We start from the raw sequence: 19686 nt of genomic DNA, 5'->3' as shown, positions 1-19686 counted from the left end.
AATTTTTAGGAATTTGCTAAAACTGCAATAAAGTGCTCAAAATTAATCCTACAATATTTAAATGTTAATAAGTATGTTATTTTTCCTTTAAATATTTAATATTTATACGAAAAATAGTTAACCTAATTAAAAGAATAAGAAATGATAGAGACTTCCGCTTAGTTATTGCCTTTGTTAAAAATAGCGACAGATTAAAAATGATCTTGCTAATTTTTTTTGGCCAATAGTATAGATCAAGAAGTTTACACCCTATAGATGTAGTCTTAGCCCGTCATCGCGTGGCCATTTTGTGCTTTTTTTCATTTATGTAGTGTGCGTTTATTTTCTTGAATATTTCTATTTGTCGATTATTTCGAAGCACATTATGATACAGGAAAGAAAGTTAATTAGTTTATGATATCGATTAACGATTCAAGTGATGAGAATCCGTGAACACACGTAAAAAGCTATGCAATTTTTATAGCCAAATTATTAATTGATTTGACATTTTTAGCACTAATGCCTTATATAGCACTATTAAGGGAATAATAAACTTATAAATTATCTTTTTAGCTTACAAAAATACCGATTGAAAAGCCCAAAAAACGTTGTTCAAAACTTACATATTTAATGTCAAATCCACGTGTTTGAGGAATTCTTTGGCCATTCTTATGGTTTATTATTTAGCGGAACCACAGAACTCAACAATATCTACCATTAAATGTTCACTAAAAACCTTTAATAACACTTTTATTTCATGAAATATGCAGTCCGACTCCTTTGTTATGTCCTACTAGGTAGGACATAACATTACACGCTTTTGAGGCTTGTACACCGATATAAGGCTCTCTCCAGTGTATAGTACCTCAATGCCTTCCAAGTTCCAGTGCATAAACTTTCCACTGGAAAGTTTATGCACTGGAACTTGAAACTCTTGAAAGGGATTACCAATTCAATTTTTGGCATGACGTCTACTGAATACTGATTTTCTAAAATTTGGTGTGGCAACACTGGGCAGTCGGTAGAACAAATATATAGGTACTAGTAATCTGTGCGGTAGAATAAAAATTAAAAATGGCGCCTGACGAGTGACGATTCCGCCGCAATCCGCATTTTTATTTAACATATTTTTCTGCTAATGTTAGTTTAAATGGTGTACATGTTAAATAAAAATATTAGAAACGGACTTTGTGTGTAGACATTAAAAATATTTTTTATTACTGTATTGTAAATCGAACAAGATTCGTTAAAATAATTAATTAGGGCTAAGGGAAGATTTACAATCATACATGAAAATTGAGCATTGAGTCTTGTGGATTGTCATGCAAAAGCAATTATCCCTGTGTTGTTGTACCTGGAAATGTCTGTGCATTATAAATTTAAAAGTGCTTTGGATTATGATACAGTCACATTCGATGGCTTACATATTTCTATAGGGGATTTGAAAGCAGCGATATCTCAACAGAAGCGCATCGGTAAAACCTCAGACTTCGATCTTCAAATAACCAATGCACAAACAAAAGAAGGTATAAAATACTTTAATAATTTTGTAAAATTAAAAAAGTAATGTTTTTACATAACCTTCTTACCCTATGTTTACAGTATATGTTGATGACAACACTTTGATACCAAAAAATACATCACTACTGGTTGCTAGAATACCACTTTCGCAGCAACCCAAGAAACAGTGGGAAGGTTCAAAAACTGACCAGTCATCAATTCATAAAGATGTTGCCCTCAAAGGTGTGGCTGATCTTTCACGCATGGAAGGAAGTGAGCAGGATAAAATTAATGCTATGATATCTCAGTCAACATTTGATTATGATCCAAGCAAGTGAGTAGATTGAAAATGTTTGACTCTAGTTAGGTAGTCACAGTACTCCTAAAATACTTAAGTAGCCAGGAGTCTGGCATTTGTTTTAGTAAAATTATAGGACAGAGTTCTTGTGCATTAATTTTCTATTCAATAGTATCAATGACAAAGAGTAGGTTATAAGTAAATGTAAGGTGAAATGTCAAAAATTTAAATATTGTTTATATCTAGTGTGCTGTATTGTTCTAATTTGTGTACTTCTTTCAGTTATCAAAAACTCAAAGGACAAAATCAAAGAGGAGTTGTGCCTAGTAGTTATGTATGTTATAAATGTCAAAAACGAGGTCACTGGATAAAAGATTGTCCAGTTGCAAATTCGGTAAATGTAATTGAAATTTTTATCTCTTTTCATCTAATTATAAGTAAATGAAACATTTGTAACAATTTTTTTTAATTTATTTATAGGGTGAACCTGTAGAAATAAGAAGAAGCACGGGGATTCCTCGTAGTTTTATGGTGCCAGTTGATGGCCCAAAAGCACCTGGAGCCATGATGACCCCAAGTGGAACTTTTGCTGTACCAGCAGTTGATCAGTAAGTCTGTTCTTAATCAAATGGGTTTGTTCTGATTGGTGGACTTTTTCCTATATTAATTTGTCCTTAACCTCTTGAATACCGGGATGACAAAATTCTATTGAGCCTCAAATACTGCGTTCTATGGCGCCATTTAAATTTTTCAAATTTTTTTTTTCAAGTTTTACAAAATTGCGCTAATGAGGAACTAATTTAATGCGTCCTTTTTGTAGCCAACTTCATACTCTTAAAAATAATGTATAGAACAAACAAAATTAAATCTTATACACACTAAAATAAGTTACAAAACAGTGTAAGGTTGAGTGCATCAGGTGGCTCAATATCGACACAATAGACATAATGACCAGTAGTTCGACTGCAAAGAGACGGACAGGTTTCAATATCTGTCAAATTCGTCGGGTTTCACTAGGATTATGAACGGAATGTGCCTCGCGCTGGCTGATATAATTTATTTTTAAATATTTAAAATAAAGATTTCAAAATGCCAAAACACAAACAACAATACGACCAAAGAGGAACACGTCCATCGAATATGTCATAGTTTCAAATTCGTAGGTAACAAGTTAACAACCCTAGCTACGTTTTTCGTCATAATACGTCAAATTTAAAAATTTCAACATCAGTTCTAAGTCGGCATACTCTATAATTCTGTCTACTCTGATATCGAGCCGGTGGTACACAGAGGTATTTTTACGGGTGGCTTGTTAAGGTGTCGGTGGGGTTCAAGAGGTTATCCAGTCCAGGAAAATCCAGTTGCATAAACACTATGCAACTGGATTTGAATTACTTGTGTTTCATACAGCTGTTTTGCTACAAATGTTTTACTACCTCTGTTTTTATCCAGCAACTAATATAGGTATGAACAAAGATAACTGTCCAATTCTGTTGAAAATGTGGTTAGACCATACAAACAATTAATTTCCAGTGAGGCGTACCTGGCATCGGAAAGTGCGGTGGGTGCAGACACACCAGCAAATGCACCAGCTGCTCCGGAACCTACCATTCCTGATGAGCTCATTTGTAGCTTGTGTAGGGACCTCCTTACTGACGCTGTCATGATACCATGCTGCGGAAACTCTTTTTGTGATGAATGTAAGTAGTTAAGGTCTTTTATAATTTGAAGACATTGTTGCAGTAGAGAAAATATCTGCAAGATAATATAACACAGTTATTTTAATTTTGAAAACTGTTTGCTATAATGCAATCACATCAAGAGAATGGTTAATTTTGTAATATTATTAGAAATTTCTGATTTAAATTTATTATAATGATCTAAATTGATTTTTATTTAACATTTTATTTTTAGGTATAAGGGGTGCTCTACTAGAATCTGAGGATCATGAGTGTCCTGATTGTCGGGAGAAAGAGATTGCCCCTACAACATTAATTCCCAATAGGTAAGTTTATTTTGTTATTTGCTCTAGGGTAAGCTTATGCAGTGAGCTATACAAATGTCTGCTTGTCTTTGCCTGGCACATTGGATAAGTCACATATCACTTAAAGACAGCAGACCTTGAATAGTTATAGGCTGCATAAAATTGCTTCATCAGTAAAGGGGTATAGGTATATTCTTATACAATGTTTGTCCTTGTCTGAGGTTAGACCTCAGACAAGGACAAACAATTTTTAAATGTATTTAGTAAATACACAGTGTGAGTTTTACTCGCATGGATGGTAGTATGTGCTATATTTAGTTGTTATGAGATCTTAATTGTTTGTACACAGGTTTTTGAGAAACTCTGTGTCGTCATTCCGCAATCAGACTGGTTACAGTCGGCGAGCGCCGCATCGGCCGTCCGCCCCGCCACCGGCACCAGGTAAATAACAACTTTTATGTTGATTTCATAAGTTAATTCGCCGATAATCACCGATTAGTTGACACAAGTTTTGACAAATCTTTAATCTACGATTATTGATTACGGCTTGACAAACGTTTCGGAAACTCAAAATGGCGGTTGACATGTCATTATCGAGTCTTTAACAGCTATGTCAACTGACACGCTGATCAAATTATACTTACTAACCATGCTTCTTTGCAGAACCCAATCGGTACTTGACTAGAGATTTAACAGGCGATTTGTTAATTTTAGCGTTGATCAGCCTTTCAGAAACTGGGTGTTAGTGATTAATCAATATTAATTTAAAGATTGACAGAAATGGTATGAAGTTTTGTCAATATCTTCATTAAAGTAAAGTAATGTGACTTCTAAATCACTTTCACTGAGCGAATTGTCTTAATGCCACCGTGCCAAAAAAATAATGAACCCATAACTTTTGATCATAAATGATTTGACTTAATCCATTACTAATTATCTACATTTTTTTTCTAACAATGCAAACTTTATTTGTAGAACCAGTCCAACCTAACGGACCAATGCAGCCTCCTGCAAATAATGGTAAGTATTATTCTGACGATCAGCCAAGTAATGAGTATTAGTTTAATTTGTTTATTAACCTAATTCATAGCTTCAGTATGTCAAATAGTAATCAACATGAGTTCAATAATACATTGATGAAATTCTACATTACTCAATACACAATACGTTAGAAATTTTGTCTATTTTCACAATTTAAAAGATGTAGTCTGTAAAAACGACATGTAACTAAAATAATGATACATTTGTAATGTAACATTACTTATTAGCGTAAAAAATGTATTTATAACCTCAAAAAATGCTATAAACCTATCGAACACTATGATGGCGTGCTAGATGCGGTAGGCAGGGAGGCGCGGGGCCGGCACGACGACTCGGATGACGACAATATCACGGTGACGGTGCCCCCTGCTCACGCGCAGGGCCTCGCGCCGGGGGCCCCGCACGGAGGTCATGTTGGGCCCCCGCACGGCCACGCCCACCGGCCCCGCCCCCGCGACTCGCACAGACCGCGCTACGGTACACACAGCTTTGCATGCGGCTTATGTGACATGTGCACACGTAGTCGAATGTTTTGGGCTTAGAGAAGTGTTTCCCAATCTTTTTCAAGCACGGTCCCCTAGGAAATCAAGCACAGACCACAGTTTTTACGAACTCGAAGTTTTTACAGATTAATAAAATAAACAACAAAAAATTCTGATTCATTTTAAAAGCATTTATGTATGGTCCATATACTCGCGGACCCCCAGGGGTCGGCGGACCACAGATTGGGAATCACTGGTTTAGTGGAACCTAAAACGATGACGAAGTTAGATATCAGAACAATATCGCGTAACAACGGTTCCCGCATTGTAGCACAAAAGTAAAGGTCGCAAGTCCCAAATTATTATTATGTAAACATTTGAAAAATGTCAGATGCATGAAACGGAACCTATGTCAATAGAGATTGACACTGTTGAATCGGAATCAAATCGATAAAAAAGAGCGGCCATCTTAAATCGCCAGCACCACTGAAATGTCAGTACGAAATAGTTAGAAAGCCAAGCCTGGCCACTACAGTTATTAAGCCATAAAATTGCTTTTTTGTTGTTGTATTTTCTTTTAAGTTTTTTCAGATTCTGCATACATTTCATACTTATTTACATGTAGTAATACTATAAAGTTAATATACCTAGCGGAATAGAGCAACTTTCTCGAGGTGTCAAACGAAACCGAAATTGATTTACGTCTGTGTGTAAAAATTTGTTTACGTACACACTAACACAAGCATCTTTCTAAGAGATTAAATTGTTAACGTGCCGATAAGTACCGACTGGACGTCAAACAGATGAAAAAAAATTGGTTCTGCTGTCATGTATCACACGTCTCTTTTTACCTTGCAGTGTTACTGATAGTGACATCTCGCTTGCTCAGGCCTTTGTTTCTCTATTCCGATTTCCGCTAGGTATATTAACTTTATGAGTAATACATTAATAATATACCGTATTTCCTTTTGCACATTATTTGTCTTTTTTATCGTCGATAACCATCTTTTTTTACTTCACGCCACATGCAAATCATTATAACACTTACCTGTTTCGAGAAGATGGTCGGTCTGATATGTATATTGAAACAAAAAATCATGAAAATTGACCTTTATTATTTATTTATTCATATAGGCCTGCCCCTACCTGGGTACGCCCATGGTCTCAGATTATGCTGACAGACTAGCCGTGTAATAATTATTGTCAAGTAGTAATTATTGTCCGTGTAATAACAGTATTTAAGATTCTGTAGGGAACATATTTTGTTTATGTAGCAGTTTTGCCCGCTTGAGCTCGGTGCGCTGGCTGGAGCATACACCACTCACCAGTTGTCCCGTGCTAATAGCCCAGTCAGGTCGTGTAGTCAAATTAGGTCTTATTAAATTATATAGGGTTACCCTATATAATTTAAACTTGCTGGGACTAAAATAAACGCACTATAGACAATCTTTAACGAATTTATTTAGTGATATTAACATACCTAAACCATAATATTATATAGTAGTGCCACAGATTCAATAAAAAAAAAACTAAATCTATTTTCAATTTGATAACAGACTTCAACCATAAATAAAAGAGTACAATTCGTGTGTATAGGCTTGTCAATCAAAATCTCCTAGTGTGTGGGTTGTAGTGTGTGTAATGTTTTATTTGTTAAAAAAAAGTTATGTTAAAAGCATAATTTCAAAATAATATTAGCTCGATGCACTCCTTCACCATATAAACTATAACCTTTCCCGCATTTTTCGTCAAAAGGGAGCCAAAGTTTTTCGCTCCCGTACAGATATTCCCGTACGTATTTCAATAAAACATTGCTTGTTTTAATTCAATTTATAAACGTTAAATTTAATTATCATGAAATATTATAAAATAAATTGACACTGACATAACTATGCTGTGACCTATAAGTGTAGAAAAGTAAAAATTAATTTATACTTTTCTGTAGCTTGAATATTATGTTATATTCTAAAAAATTGTATTAGGAATGTATATGGTGGTGGTCAATTTTTTCTAGAGGTTGTATGCTGTAGGTAGTTTTGTATTAGTTTGCTAGTATAATGTTATTTTCTATATTTATTCTTTAAATGTACTGTTGGTAAAAAGAGTATCTATACTTTGTTTATTTGCATGTTAGGTTTTGCTACTGAGCTGTAGTTTGAGAATAAAGCTTTGTCTAATAGGATTGAACATACGCAAATCAATACTTTTTACCGAATAGAAAATCGGTTCACAAACGGCGGAGTAATCGTTGAATTTTCACAAATAAAAATATCCACAGCCGAACATATAACCAACCCCTTTTTGGAAGTCGGTTAAAAAGCATAATAAAGTAATTAATAAATCGGCCAAGTGCGAGTCAGACTCGCGCACGAAGGGTTCGAAGCCCCCCTTAAATATTTACTTAATTAAAATTTTATTATTAATAATAATTATTGAAGTACAAATATAATTTTAAGGACTTTGTGAAAATTTCAAGTGCCTAGCTGTTACCATTATTGATTACGAGCGAAAAAACCTTATGGGAGCCCCTCTTAAATATTTCCCCCGTTTGCGTTTTCAGTATTTGTTGTTATAGCGGCAACAGAAATCAAAAACAATCTGTGAAAATTTCAGAAGTCTAGCTACAGCTATAGCGGTATAGCGCTTCTTAAGTTACACCCTGGAGACGGACAGACATCGAAGTCTCAATAATATGGTCCCGTTTTAACCCTTTGGGTACGGAACCCTAAAAAGTAAAATAAAAATAAGAAATGTTGACAAGAATTATTTTTTGATTCTATTAAGAATACTCTCATCTAGGAAAGTTAAATTTCGTAATGTTGTGTAATTCCAACATGTTAAATGTTAATCTTTATATGTTGTAAATGTATCCTTACAAATGATATAATGAATATATCATGGTATTGTTTTAGGTGGCCCCCCGCCGTCTCTAAAGCCGCCTGGAGTAGACGGCCCACCGGGGCATGTAAGTAGACATCAGATTTTACTATCTTATGATATATGTATATGTGTCTCAAGATAAGGCTATACGAATAAGGGTCACCGCACACAAACTCAGAAAGGGTTTTTTTAAACCTTTATTTATCAATAAAAATTACAAAAACAATGTTATACGGCGCAATATAAGCTTATATATTATATAAGGATCGTCACCGTATCGCCTCGAGCCGATCAATATTGTTCGTATGATAGTTCCTACTGCAACGCACACTAAGCGGAATCGTACCGTAATCGCATCGCCTTGGAACAGGCTCCGAACCGCGATGCGGTACGTGGTCAACTTGCAGTTCACGCGCTCACGGCTCGTCGTCCCCGCGCTTACGTCTCTCCGCCCACCTCCGTCGGCGAGCCGTAAGCGCGGGGACGTCGAGCCGTAGCCGAGTTGACGTACAGGAGCTGCTGACACGCCTTGGTTACGTGCATACGTTAGGTTGACGTCAAGTTGACGACGAGGCGAAAGGCGATACGGTGACGATCCCTTTCCGAGATGATATATTATGTGATGTGACCCCAGCCCGCATAGGGTAATAAATGAAATACCTGTGAAGAAGGTAGCAATTTCAGCGATTGTCAGCGTTCTGACTCTCGTAGTCGGAGAAGTAGAAATGATTTGGCAGTTCCAAAAAAGCTCCAGTATGATATTTATACATCTATTATAAATCTTTGTGTTAATTCTTCTGTTTGTGCACTTAAAGGTGGCCATACACGGGACAATTATCGTAACGATTTATCTCCTCGATGTTAAAATCGAACGACAAATTGTACGTGTGTAGCAATATCGCAAACGATTTTACGTTCAAAAGATCGATTGGACGATTTTCTTGACGATCGATCGAAACGACAAATTGTCCCGTGTATGGGCACCTTAACATATTTAGTAGATTTTAAGTCAGTTTTCAGCAGTACATATAAATTCAATGTGAATTTTAAAAGATGAATGAATAATTAAATATTGACACATAAATATTATTATTATTAACAATTATCATATTTATATATATTTATTTATATAGTTACCAAGATTAGACGAGCAACGCGCCAGTACACCAACCGTTGATGAAAGAAGGGACCCCTTGTCTTCTCAGGTTAGTATTTTTTTTAAACTTTCTTATTTTATTCCAGCTTGCGTTTGTAACAACTATAATGTATTCTTTAATTATATTATTAATGAGAGATATACAAAACTAAGTGATAATACTTTAGGGTGTGTATGTGTCCCTTATTTAGAGTTGACTGTGAAAGTAGCAGCTCTGGAATAGCAAAAAATTTTTTGCAATGTGTATGTGCAAGCGCCCGAGCGTCATGGATTTTCTTATACAAAATTAAAAAGAAAACTCACTCTTTTAGCGCTGCTACTTACAAAGCAAACTCTGTATAGGGGCCCCATACACAGCCTAAGCTCTAAAGTATTATCACTTAGTTTTGTTACATCCCGTAGAGAGTAATATGTATAATATTTGTTGTTCTATTGAACAGTTGTACCGCGGCCCCCCGCAGTTCGCGCCCGGACTACCACCACCAGGACATCGGTTCAACGATAGGTAAGTCACTCTACATGTTTTATTCTTAGTTTCACGTTGACAAGACGAGGTACCATCGAAGAAATAGATTCAAAGGCATTTGACGGATCTACATCATTTGGTCCGATAATGTCAATTCAATGTTAGGTGTGATCTATCCGCCCGGCGGACGGGATTGCAATCCGGAAAACCGGGTCCGGTAAATCGCTGGATCCGGCATCATTTTACGGGTACCAGATCCGGTCCCAATATACCGGATCCGGCGACCGGATCCGGTGTTAGCAATTGGTGGCAAACTGATATGGTTGTTGCATGAATAACTTACTTTAAATGCATTACCCCTAGTGAAAAAGCTTTTTCTCGCTTTTTAGGGTCCCGCACCCAAAGAGTAAAAACGGGACCCTATTACTAAGACTTCGATGTCTGTCCGTCTGTCTGTCTGTTTGTCTCCAGGCTGTAACTCAAGAACCGCTATAGCTAGACTTCTGAAATTTTCACAGATTGTGTATATCTGTTGCCGCTATAAAACAAAATATACTATAAACAAAATAAATGAAATATTTAAAGGGGGCTCCCATACAACAAACGTGATTTTTTTGCTATTTCTTGCTATTTATAACGGCAACACATAGGCACTTGAAATATTCACGAAATACTCAGTTGTATTTGTACTTTGATAATTAATAATAAAATTTAAATAAATTAAACAATTAATGGGGGCTCTCATACGAAAACACAATTTTCAGACTATTTTTGCTCTATTGTGGTACATAACCCTTCGTGCGCGAGTCTAACTCGCACTTGGCCGATTTTTTATGATTCTATTTTCCTGACAAATGATAATGAGGCCGATTAGTACACTAGATTTTCATGAGAAGCTGAAAAGGCCTTTCGGCCATAAGCAGCTCTATATTTTTTATAATTTAATCCGTCCTCCTTACAGTATCAGGGCTTGTTTTTTACAATTGGTTTAATTTTTAGCTCTTTTCTTTCTTATAACTATTACATTTCAATTTCGGTGAGTAATTCAATAATGCTTACAATAAAATTAATAAAATCCATGAATGTCAATCAATAAATGTCGAAAGTGATAAAATAACGGCACAAGTACACAATAACTAAACTAATATCACAGCAAATTAAGGAGCCTAACTAATAACACATAAAGTACTACAGTTTCGCTTATTAACTACTATCGATTGCTAGCAAAAATTGAGCACTCGAGTAACAGGTGAGGAACCGTCTCCTCGACTCTCGGCTGACACAGACACGATGGATCCACATTCAACTTGAATCTGTTCAAGTAGAAGGCAAATCCACATTCCACCGTGGCCGGTCAGAATCTGTGTGGTGTAGTGTGTGATGTCTGTTTTCTTTACTATTTTGTATGCAGCAGCAGCACTTGGGAAAAAGAGCTTCGTGACTCCAGCCGTCCCGCCCACTTCATATTTTCTGTCCCATTCCTCAATCGTATCCACTCTTAAGATACGTTTGACGAATGAAACTGGACACAGATCGTAGTCAGGCTTCCTTTTTAATCCCAGCGCGGCCTCCTTGGCTAATTGGTCATCCCTCTCATACCCTCTCAACCCTGCGTGCGCCTTTATCTAAAACAGGGAATTACCTCCCGCCTCTGCGTTGCAGCTTTTCTGAGGGGGAACTAGGGGTGAGAGCCTGGAGAGCCGATTTGGAATCGCTAAGGATACCGACCTTCGCCAGTCCACTCTTGCAGGCTATACTTACTGCTCTTTGGAGCGCTAGAAGTTCGGCAAAGCAAAAATAGAATGATTTCCGCTTCTTAGTTCAGTTTCATCAATCCGGTCGGATCCGGCCGGATTGATGGGAATCCGGTCAAATCCGATCCGGATTGAAAATGACACCGGATTGCAATCCCTTGGGTTTAACATGACGCAACCAAATTACGCAGGTCCGCCATCTGACTATGAATAAACTTCTCTGATAGTACTATCTAATTGAAACTCACTGATTTTGCAGCAAAGCTGCATTGCGAACCTTTGAAGTACCGTTATGCGATATTTTTACCCTATAATGTCCCAGTGCTGAACAAAAAGCCCTTCCCCAAAATCTTTCTTCTGCGCTGCCGATCAGCCTAGCTACAATGCCTTAACCTTATCTCGCTATATTTTCCTAGACATGCCTCCGCGGTGACAATAATTCCACTCGTCATTCACTTTTTTTAATACATTTAAATGTTTGAATGTTGTTTCAACTTTCAGCGCCCCGTACACCCGCCCCCCGCCGTTTGACCGCTACGCCCGCTCACAGCCGCCGCCACCCGGGATCAAGGATTCCCCTAATGGGTAAGAAAATAATATTCCATAATTCATTAATATATTTCTATAAAATGTACCTTACTTTGAGTCCAACGCCTTTACACACCTACACCATATATTAATATAATAAAGGTATGCAGAATAAGGTCTACAGAACACAATTTTTTGTTGTGTAAACATGGTAAGTCTGGACAATTTAAATTGACTCTACATCCGACACTAGTTTGTTCACCACAACTGTGCTATACGCTATATCAACACCCTCTGTGGTGTCAGATGAATGAGATACTCGCTGATTTAGCGTTAACTAGAAGATTTTGGGGGAGGTCTTTGCCCAGCAGTGGGATAGCATAGGCTAAAAAAAAAAGAAGTATCTGGACTTACTCTGTTTTCGAACCTTGATTACCAATGAAAATATTTGTAACATGTCCCGATAAATTGTGTCAATAAGAAAAAAATTGTAACACAAATTTTATTCTATTTTTCAGTACTTGATATTAATATTTATATATTCTTTCAATTCTACTGTCCTATATTTATAATATTACATAATATGAAGCCTATATTTTATCGATTTGTTTATAGACAAAATGTGATAATAATTGATAAAATACAACGTCTCATTGTCTCACGCTTGTAATACGGATAAGTCGTGCGTAAAAGTATCAGAGTCGTAATGTGAAATAATTAAGATTTTAGTCGCTTTAAAGGCAATCCTAATTTATAAAACCTTAGTTAGTTCAGCCCGGGGACGCAAATTGCACACATAATATTTTGGTACGTTATTTAAAAAAATCTTAGGTGGTGGTGGTATTTAGTAAACGTGTTCTAAATCGCTTGAAATTTCGCAAACGTCACGTATCTTTATAGCTCGCGTACTTTGTTGTAGGCACGAGGATCCGTTGGAGGCGTTCAACCGGATGATACGCGAAAAAGAGATGCGCGCCAAGCGCCGCGAGGAGGAGAGACGGCGGGCTCACTCCGGCTCCCCTCGTTCGCCGCGCTCGCCGCGTTCACGAACGCGTTCGCCCCGTTCGCCGCGCTCGCCCCGCTCCCAGCGCTCGCCTCGCTCGCAACGTTCGCCGCGATCGCCCCGCTCGCCGCGTCGCCCGCGCAGCCGCCCCGCCAGTCGCCTAAGATACTCTAGGTTTGTGACGTCATTGTTGCATGCGTGTAAAGCGTAGTGTCACTGTTAGTTTTATTTTTTATCGAGCTTCTCTATATTCAGTATTAGTGTATTGTATTATCTTTGTATATTATTATTTAACTTCCTGATAAAAATCAATACTGTAAAAAATCAATGCATAGTATTATGTTGTTTCTTACACTAAATATTACGAAGTCTGTAAACACAGTATGGTTTTTTAAATAGTAAAAGGTTTAGGTTTTATAATACAGGGTGCAATTTAACTTTCCTGCCAAATTTGGATATATTGATCCTTGTTAAAAATAAAAATACACGTATTTCTTCTTTTATAATCACTCAGTACTAAAATTTTGAGAAATAGCCTCCGAAAGTTATCCTACCAAACACCACAAAATATGGACACATGCGCAGTCCGGCCCCGCCCCGCCCTTCCATTGACATTCTTGCAGTGACGGATTAAGACTACTTGGTGCCCTAAGCAATCCATGCCTGTGGGCCCCCCTATCCGTATCTCAAGTCTCAACTAGAATCGGTCTTTGAACCTTTACTCTTCTGGTGCCCCCTCAGAGGTGATGGCCTAGGCAATTGCTTAATTTGATTAAGGGCTAATCCATCACTGCATTCTTGTTATTATCATAAGTTGCGAATTTTCCTTTCATACTTTGACGGGCTTAGGACCGTCAAGTAAAGGACGTAGACAGGTATGTTTAGAATAAAATTAATTGATACACATCAAAAGAATGGAAAATTACAACTTTTAATTACGAAAAAAAAGCACTTTAGAAAGGGTTTAGCCGGATACGTATGACGAGTCAGGCCCCAAGTGGGAATCGAATCGAAACTTATGTTTTAATATTGACTTGATGTAAAAACGACTTTTCGCGACCGACTTCCAGTTTATCCTGGAGATAAAGTACATAAATCGTGTTTGTACATCAAGTCAATTTTAAAACATAAGTTTCGATTCGATTCCTACTTGGGGGCCGACTCGTCATACGTATGCGGCTAAACCCTTTATAATAAATCTAAACCACATCCTTTGCATTTAGGCGTATTTAAAAAATTCAATCAACTTATGTACACAGTACAACTAATTGAAAATCAAAACAACCCACCTCTAAATCTTATTTACTTCCATCTTGTCTACACTTAACATAGTTCAAACTGCAATCCGTTTTGCTCTAAGCAGAGTCTAGCGCGTTTTGCACGTTGTCTTTAAAACTTTGTTAAGCACAACTTTGTCACTTTTAACCTCGTCAGAGGCATGTCTTCGAGGCTGGCTAGGCGTGTGCAGGTGTTGCGAAGTGCGAACTGTCTAAATCCGAGTCTTTGATTGTTTCGCGATTCAGATTCAGGGTACAGCTGCTGCATTCGAGAATCATCAATCAGCTGTTACGAAGACGAGTAAGGCTATCTTGCTCGTACAGTCTCTGGGTTCCGCGTAAACTTTCGCCACTCAAAATGTAGCACCTCCACATTTCATAACACTCGATCGTGGTTAGGGTACATTGTAACAGACACTAATAATTAAAGCGCGGGGGCCGGGGGGCCGTGACAAACAAAATAATTACGTGTTAGCTATACAACTACGCGCGTGGTACTAAATGGTCGCCGGCGACCGGCGGGCCTCCCGCCTCCCACCCAGCGCGTCACCCCTGCTTTACCCCTACGCATAACCGATCTTCCGTCTGGATATCGTAATTATTATGAACTTATGAAGTGACCATTGTGCATCGATTTTTTTTGGGATAAAATATGTTATTTAAAAAAAATTAACACCCCATTTTTTTTAATGGACTCGCCCAATGATACCTAAGCCCCAAAAAAAATTTGGCAGGTAGGTTTAATTGCACCCTGTATTTGATTTATTTATAAAACATTTTCACTTCTTTAGTTAATAAATTATATTTATTTATGAATAGTAATTATGTTGCTTCTGCTTACTCATTAATACACCTGGCACGCCCACAAACGCTTTGGCCACGCCAAAATATTTATTTTAAACATAGTGCAAGTAATAAAAATACATTGACTAAAATGCTTCTCCTAATAGATCGCGGTCAATTTCGCGCGGTCGCATCCGCCGATCGCCGTGGTCGCCGCGACGTCGGCGCACACGCGAGAGAACGTTGTCTTTGACACGGTGAGCATTAAATACTTGACGTTAGTGGTGTAAGTAAAACATAATATTATACAAGGTGTAACAAAAGTAAGTGATAATACGAACCGGTGGTAGGCCCCAGTAGTAACAACGTTCGAAAAATGTTTGAAAAAACTTATTCTGAATAAAGATTTTTGACTTTGACTTTAGGGTGTGTATGGGTCGCCTATATATAATTCACTGTTGAAGTAGCAGCGTTGAAAGAGTAACTTTTTACTTTTGTATGGGAACATTCATAAAGCTTGGGCGATTGCCATACAAATCACAAAAAAAATTGCTCTTTCAGCGCTGCTACTTTCACAATGAACTTTATATAGGAGACACAAATAAACCCTAAAGTATCATTTAGTTTTGTTACACCCTGTATAATAAGTACGTTGCTGTTTTGTAACAAAAATTTTAAAAATATTATCATATCCTTATATTATCCCTTTTTAACCAACTTAAAAAAAGGAGGTTATTTATGAGTAAGATGGTAAAACGTTACATCATCATATCAGGTCCCCATCACCACGGCGCCGGCACCGCTCGCCGATGCGGTACCGCTCGCCGCTGCGCTCGCCGCCGCGCTCGCTGCCGCGGTCGCCGGTCCGCTCGCCGCGCCCGCTCGCGCCGCTGTCCCCGCCCCGCTCGCCGCGTCGCTCCGCCGTGCGCTCGCCGCCCAGATCATCACCACACAGGTAACACGGCATGTTCTAACAATACTAGTGTATTAAATAGCTGTATATTGTATAATAATTTCAATAATATAATAAAAGATGCTATACATATTAGCACCTTTTATTTAATTGAATATTTACACGTAATATAAGTTTATCGTCTACTTTAGATGGGGCTAAACTGACGTAGAGTAAGCGTGTAGCGTCCGTAGATAATATTATCTTTTACACATTTTATCGTTACCATAATATATTATTATGGCAAAACAAAGCTTACTGGCTAGTTAGATATATGTATAAATGTATTGTTTCAGATTTGTCGGCGTGTACGACGAACTATTGTCGCCACCGCGTCGTAGTGTAGAGCCGCCGTTTGGAGCCAGGTACGAATGTAACAGTTTAACTAGAGACCCCGCGCGTATTGTCCCCTTGCCGATCGGATTGAACCTGTGCGTACGATAAATTCATATTACCCGCTTGACAGTAAAGTAGGTGCGTTTATACGTTCTTTCGGTTTGATTATGCGTTTATTTGACGTCGAAATCTGCGCTGCGGAAGCTGTTTCTTCGTGACGTATCACACTGCAAAGTTCCTGCTTCAGTATATAAGGAAAGCTACAAGGAAACGACTCGATTGTGTGTATATTTATTAATTTTGTTTTAAGCATTATATGATGTAAAACTGTGATATTTTGTTACGCATTTTTGTAATTAGTCTTATTGTTACGTTGTGAAATACTTGTAACGTTGTGATTAATTCTAAGTTGTATTTATAAATAATATAGTACCCGAAGTCTGTTGCGACTTGTGCAGCTGAGAGTTGAGAAATTGTTCTCATTAATTTACTCATTGGAAATTAATGATAAAAGCAAATAATGTAGGCGTTACTGTGGTTTAAGTAAATAATAGATGCAAACTAATATTACAATTAAATCTTGTAACTTTGTATTCGTATTGTAATTTTTATTTTTTATTTTATGCTGTTTATAAAATACTTAAAATTAATCTAATGCAATGTCAGATATATATTTTTAAGTATATGTACTGCCGAATCGATTAATGTTAGATATAATATAGAAACTAGATTAGGGCTCGGTATTTCTGTTTGAAAACTGCGAAGCAGCGACGTACGCTCGGAGAAATTGATTCACGGGCAGATGACGGACCTACGTTATTGAGCCGACTTATGTGTTAGTTGAAATCTGTTATCTGACAACTCGACTTGACATAACCAAACAAAATTACACTGGTCTGCCATCTGTCAATTTCCCTGATAGTACAATCTACTTTATATTATCAAGTATATGGATTGTGGAATATAAAGTGCACAATCATTTTGTAAAGAAACAAAATTGTATTGAATATTTAGACAATATAGTTTAATTGCGTTGATCGTGCAGACAAGAAGCATTATAGCATTGCATATTTAGGGTTTTCATTGAGACGTAAGTTAAGTAAAACCAGTCCTTCACACATTGATCACTCAATTATTATCTTCGATGAGTAAAAGCAACAATCGATCTCAATAGATGTCGATGCCTCTGTTGCTTTTTTTTATTGTTTAAATTTGATGTTTGTAAACGATCTGAAATTCGATTCTCAGACAATTTTGTTTGTCGCGAGCACCTAAGATTTCGATTTGGCGAATGTTTCGATACTGATTAGTTCCAAATTGAGCCACAGCCCGATCGTGCGCTAGCATAGCTGTCAGGAATAGCAAAATCCATTGAGGTTGATTAGTTTCATCGATCCGCAGCACGATCGTGCGCCATTTTAGATGTCTAAAGCATGTCTAAAGTGTCAAAAACCGTTGAAATCGAAAATCGAAATCGATATCAGTTTCGGGAGTAAGGCCCCAGATTTGAAATTCCCTGAACATTTTTGAAAGCAATGACAGTCTGCAATTCCTTCTTTTGATATTTAATTTGCATTTTTGATAGTTAATAGTGAAGCAATGAACGAAAACAAACAAATCGCTAGTCAAATTAAAAATGATCATGTATTAGTCAATTTTCGGTTGATCAATGTATCAGAAACTCAAACTGATCCATCCATGAATCCATGCTAAATTAACAGCAGTGTTAGTTGATCAGTGATTTGACATACCTTTCAGAAACCGGGTGTCAATGATATATGGCGGGTCTTTTATTGGCATGGAGCATTCAAGGCGGGAATCAATTAGCTCAGGAAGTACACAATGCAAATAAAATTTAGATAATGGGCCTACCATTTTGTCATGCCAGAACGTAGGGTCTCTTTTTTTATAATATATTCGACTTTCATCAAGTACTCATCTCCGGTCCATACGGCAAATAAGCATAATATATCCATCTCCGTAATGTTTAATTGGCCCTGAATTTGGAAAAAATAATCGTGGTTTTTGTCAATTACAAACGTATTTTTCCTAGTGTTATATTTCCAAATTTTTTTTTTATTAAAGTTATAAAAAAAAAATAGCTTCTTCAGGTTGCATATTTTTTGCAGAAAGTGGACATTTCACTTCTACCAGCCCTGTTTTTCCATCTTTGTCTTTATAAATACCATCGGGACGGGCTCCTAAATATTGGAGTGTTTTATGAATATAAAGACCGCAGCGGGAAATTGTGACGTTTTCCTGCAGAGATAACTGGGTTAAGTTTAAGTTGTATATTTCGTCAATGTATGTTGATTTATATATGTACTTGGTTGCAAATAAAAATTTTGAACTTTGAACTTAATGCTGTTTGTTCATTATCTCTACCTTATGTGATCGATGGGACATTTGATAGGTTTTGTGGTTTCACAACAGCTTTCACTAAAGGAGCGCAGCTAATATTTTCTTTACGTTTACATATTTTTCCAAAGATAGACGCGGTTACTATTTTTTCTGTTCTCTAACCATTCTTGACTGGAACTTTGGTATATCGTCTGTCTCTGTAGTTCCTCTCTTTGTTGATTAGAAAGTTCCATTTGTTTAAAAAAATCATTTTTTGTCATTTGAATTTCTTCACCGGTCATATCTGGTCTTTGAGCTTTCTATCCATAATAATCAGGATCATTCATATTTCTACGAAACTTTTTTCGAAATGATTTTCTATAATTTTTTCTTTTCGCTTTTTGTGCCTGATATACATTTGTATATTTGCCAGCAGGTTTATTAAATATGCATTTGTGGATAGCGTTTATTGGTTGCTTAGTGTTAAAGGAAATAAGTGAAGCCGAACACCTTTCCTGGTATGAATTTTTAGTGTGTAATTTATTCGTTTCCCGCCAACATATTTGGCAATTACTGAATTAAATATCTCAGCAAGATTGCTATCAACGTCATAAATAAGACTTTTAGCGTTTGCAGCTAAAAACAAGACAATTTGACACATTTTTCCACCACAAAATTGAGTTAGCTACATCAAGTGCCGTATTTCGGTCGGTTTCGTCAGTTGCTGGGCATATAGCGTCATCGCAATCAGAGTGACTACCAAAAAGTGAAAGTCAGGTCTTCGTGTTTCCTTACCTTTATAGCCCACACTGTATATCTGCGTAACTTCATGATTTTGAAGTCATTTAAAAGTTTCCTTAATTGGATAGGAATATAAGTATCTTCAGTAAGTGCTTTCAGTTTGTTACACAGATTTCTCAGCAGGTG

The 19686-nt window shown here is 37.1% G+C and overlaps 1 protein-coding gene across 4 annotated transcripts in view; it reads left to right on the top strand.

Annotated features, from left to right (window-relative positions):
• Window positions 1-1054: 1054 nt before the first annotated feature.
• The window catches only part of LOC121732198 (E3 ubiquitin-protein ligase RBBP6), a 37324-nt gene continuing 18692 nt past the window's right edge, over window positions 1055-19686 (top strand). The window contains exons 1-17 of one of the 4 annotated variants that reach the window (XM_042121995.1): window positions 1055-1505; window positions 1582-1813; window positions 2060-2171; window positions 2258-2385; window positions 3311-3477; window positions 3692-3782; window positions 4111-4202; window positions 4737-4781; window positions 5097-5279; window positions 8197-8249; window positions 9298-9369; window positions 9761-9825; window positions 12042-12125; window positions 12988-13245; window positions 15299-15388; window positions 15907-16086; window positions 16380-16448. In XM_042121995.1, the coding sequence (XP_041977929.1) occupies window positions 1340-1505; window positions 1582-1813; window positions 2060-2171; window positions 2258-2385; window positions 3311-3477; window positions 3692-3782; window positions 4111-4202; window positions 4737-4781; window positions 5097-5279; window positions 8197-8249; window positions 9298-9369; window positions 9761-9825; window positions 12042-12125; window positions 12988-13245; window positions 15299-15388; window positions 15907-16086; window positions 16380-16448 (2087 nt within the window). In that variant the 5' untranslated portion in view covers window positions 1055-1339. Of the gene's footprint in view, window positions 1506-1581; window positions 1814-2059; window positions 2178-2257; window positions 2386-3310; window positions 3478-3691; window positions 3783-4110; window positions 4203-4736; window positions 4782-5096; window positions 5280-8196; window positions 8250-9297; window positions 9370-9760; window positions 9826-12041; window positions 12126-12987; window positions 13246-15298; window positions 15389-15906; window positions 16087-16379; window positions 16449-19686 lie in introns of all 4 variants that reach the window. The other 3 variants (XM_042121994.1, XM_042121998.1, XM_042121996.1) reach the window with 3 other exon arrangements.

The sequence above is a fragment of the Aricia agestis genome, chromosome 12, assembly GCF_905147365.1.
Source record: "Aricia agestis chromosome 12, ilAriAges1.1, whole genome shotgun sequence".
In the NCBI taxonomy this organism is placed as follows: Eukaryota; Metazoa; Arthropoda; class Insecta; order Lepidoptera; family Lycaenidae; genus Aricia; species Aricia agestis.
This window is presented reverse-complemented; position numbering and strand designations above follow the sequence as displayed.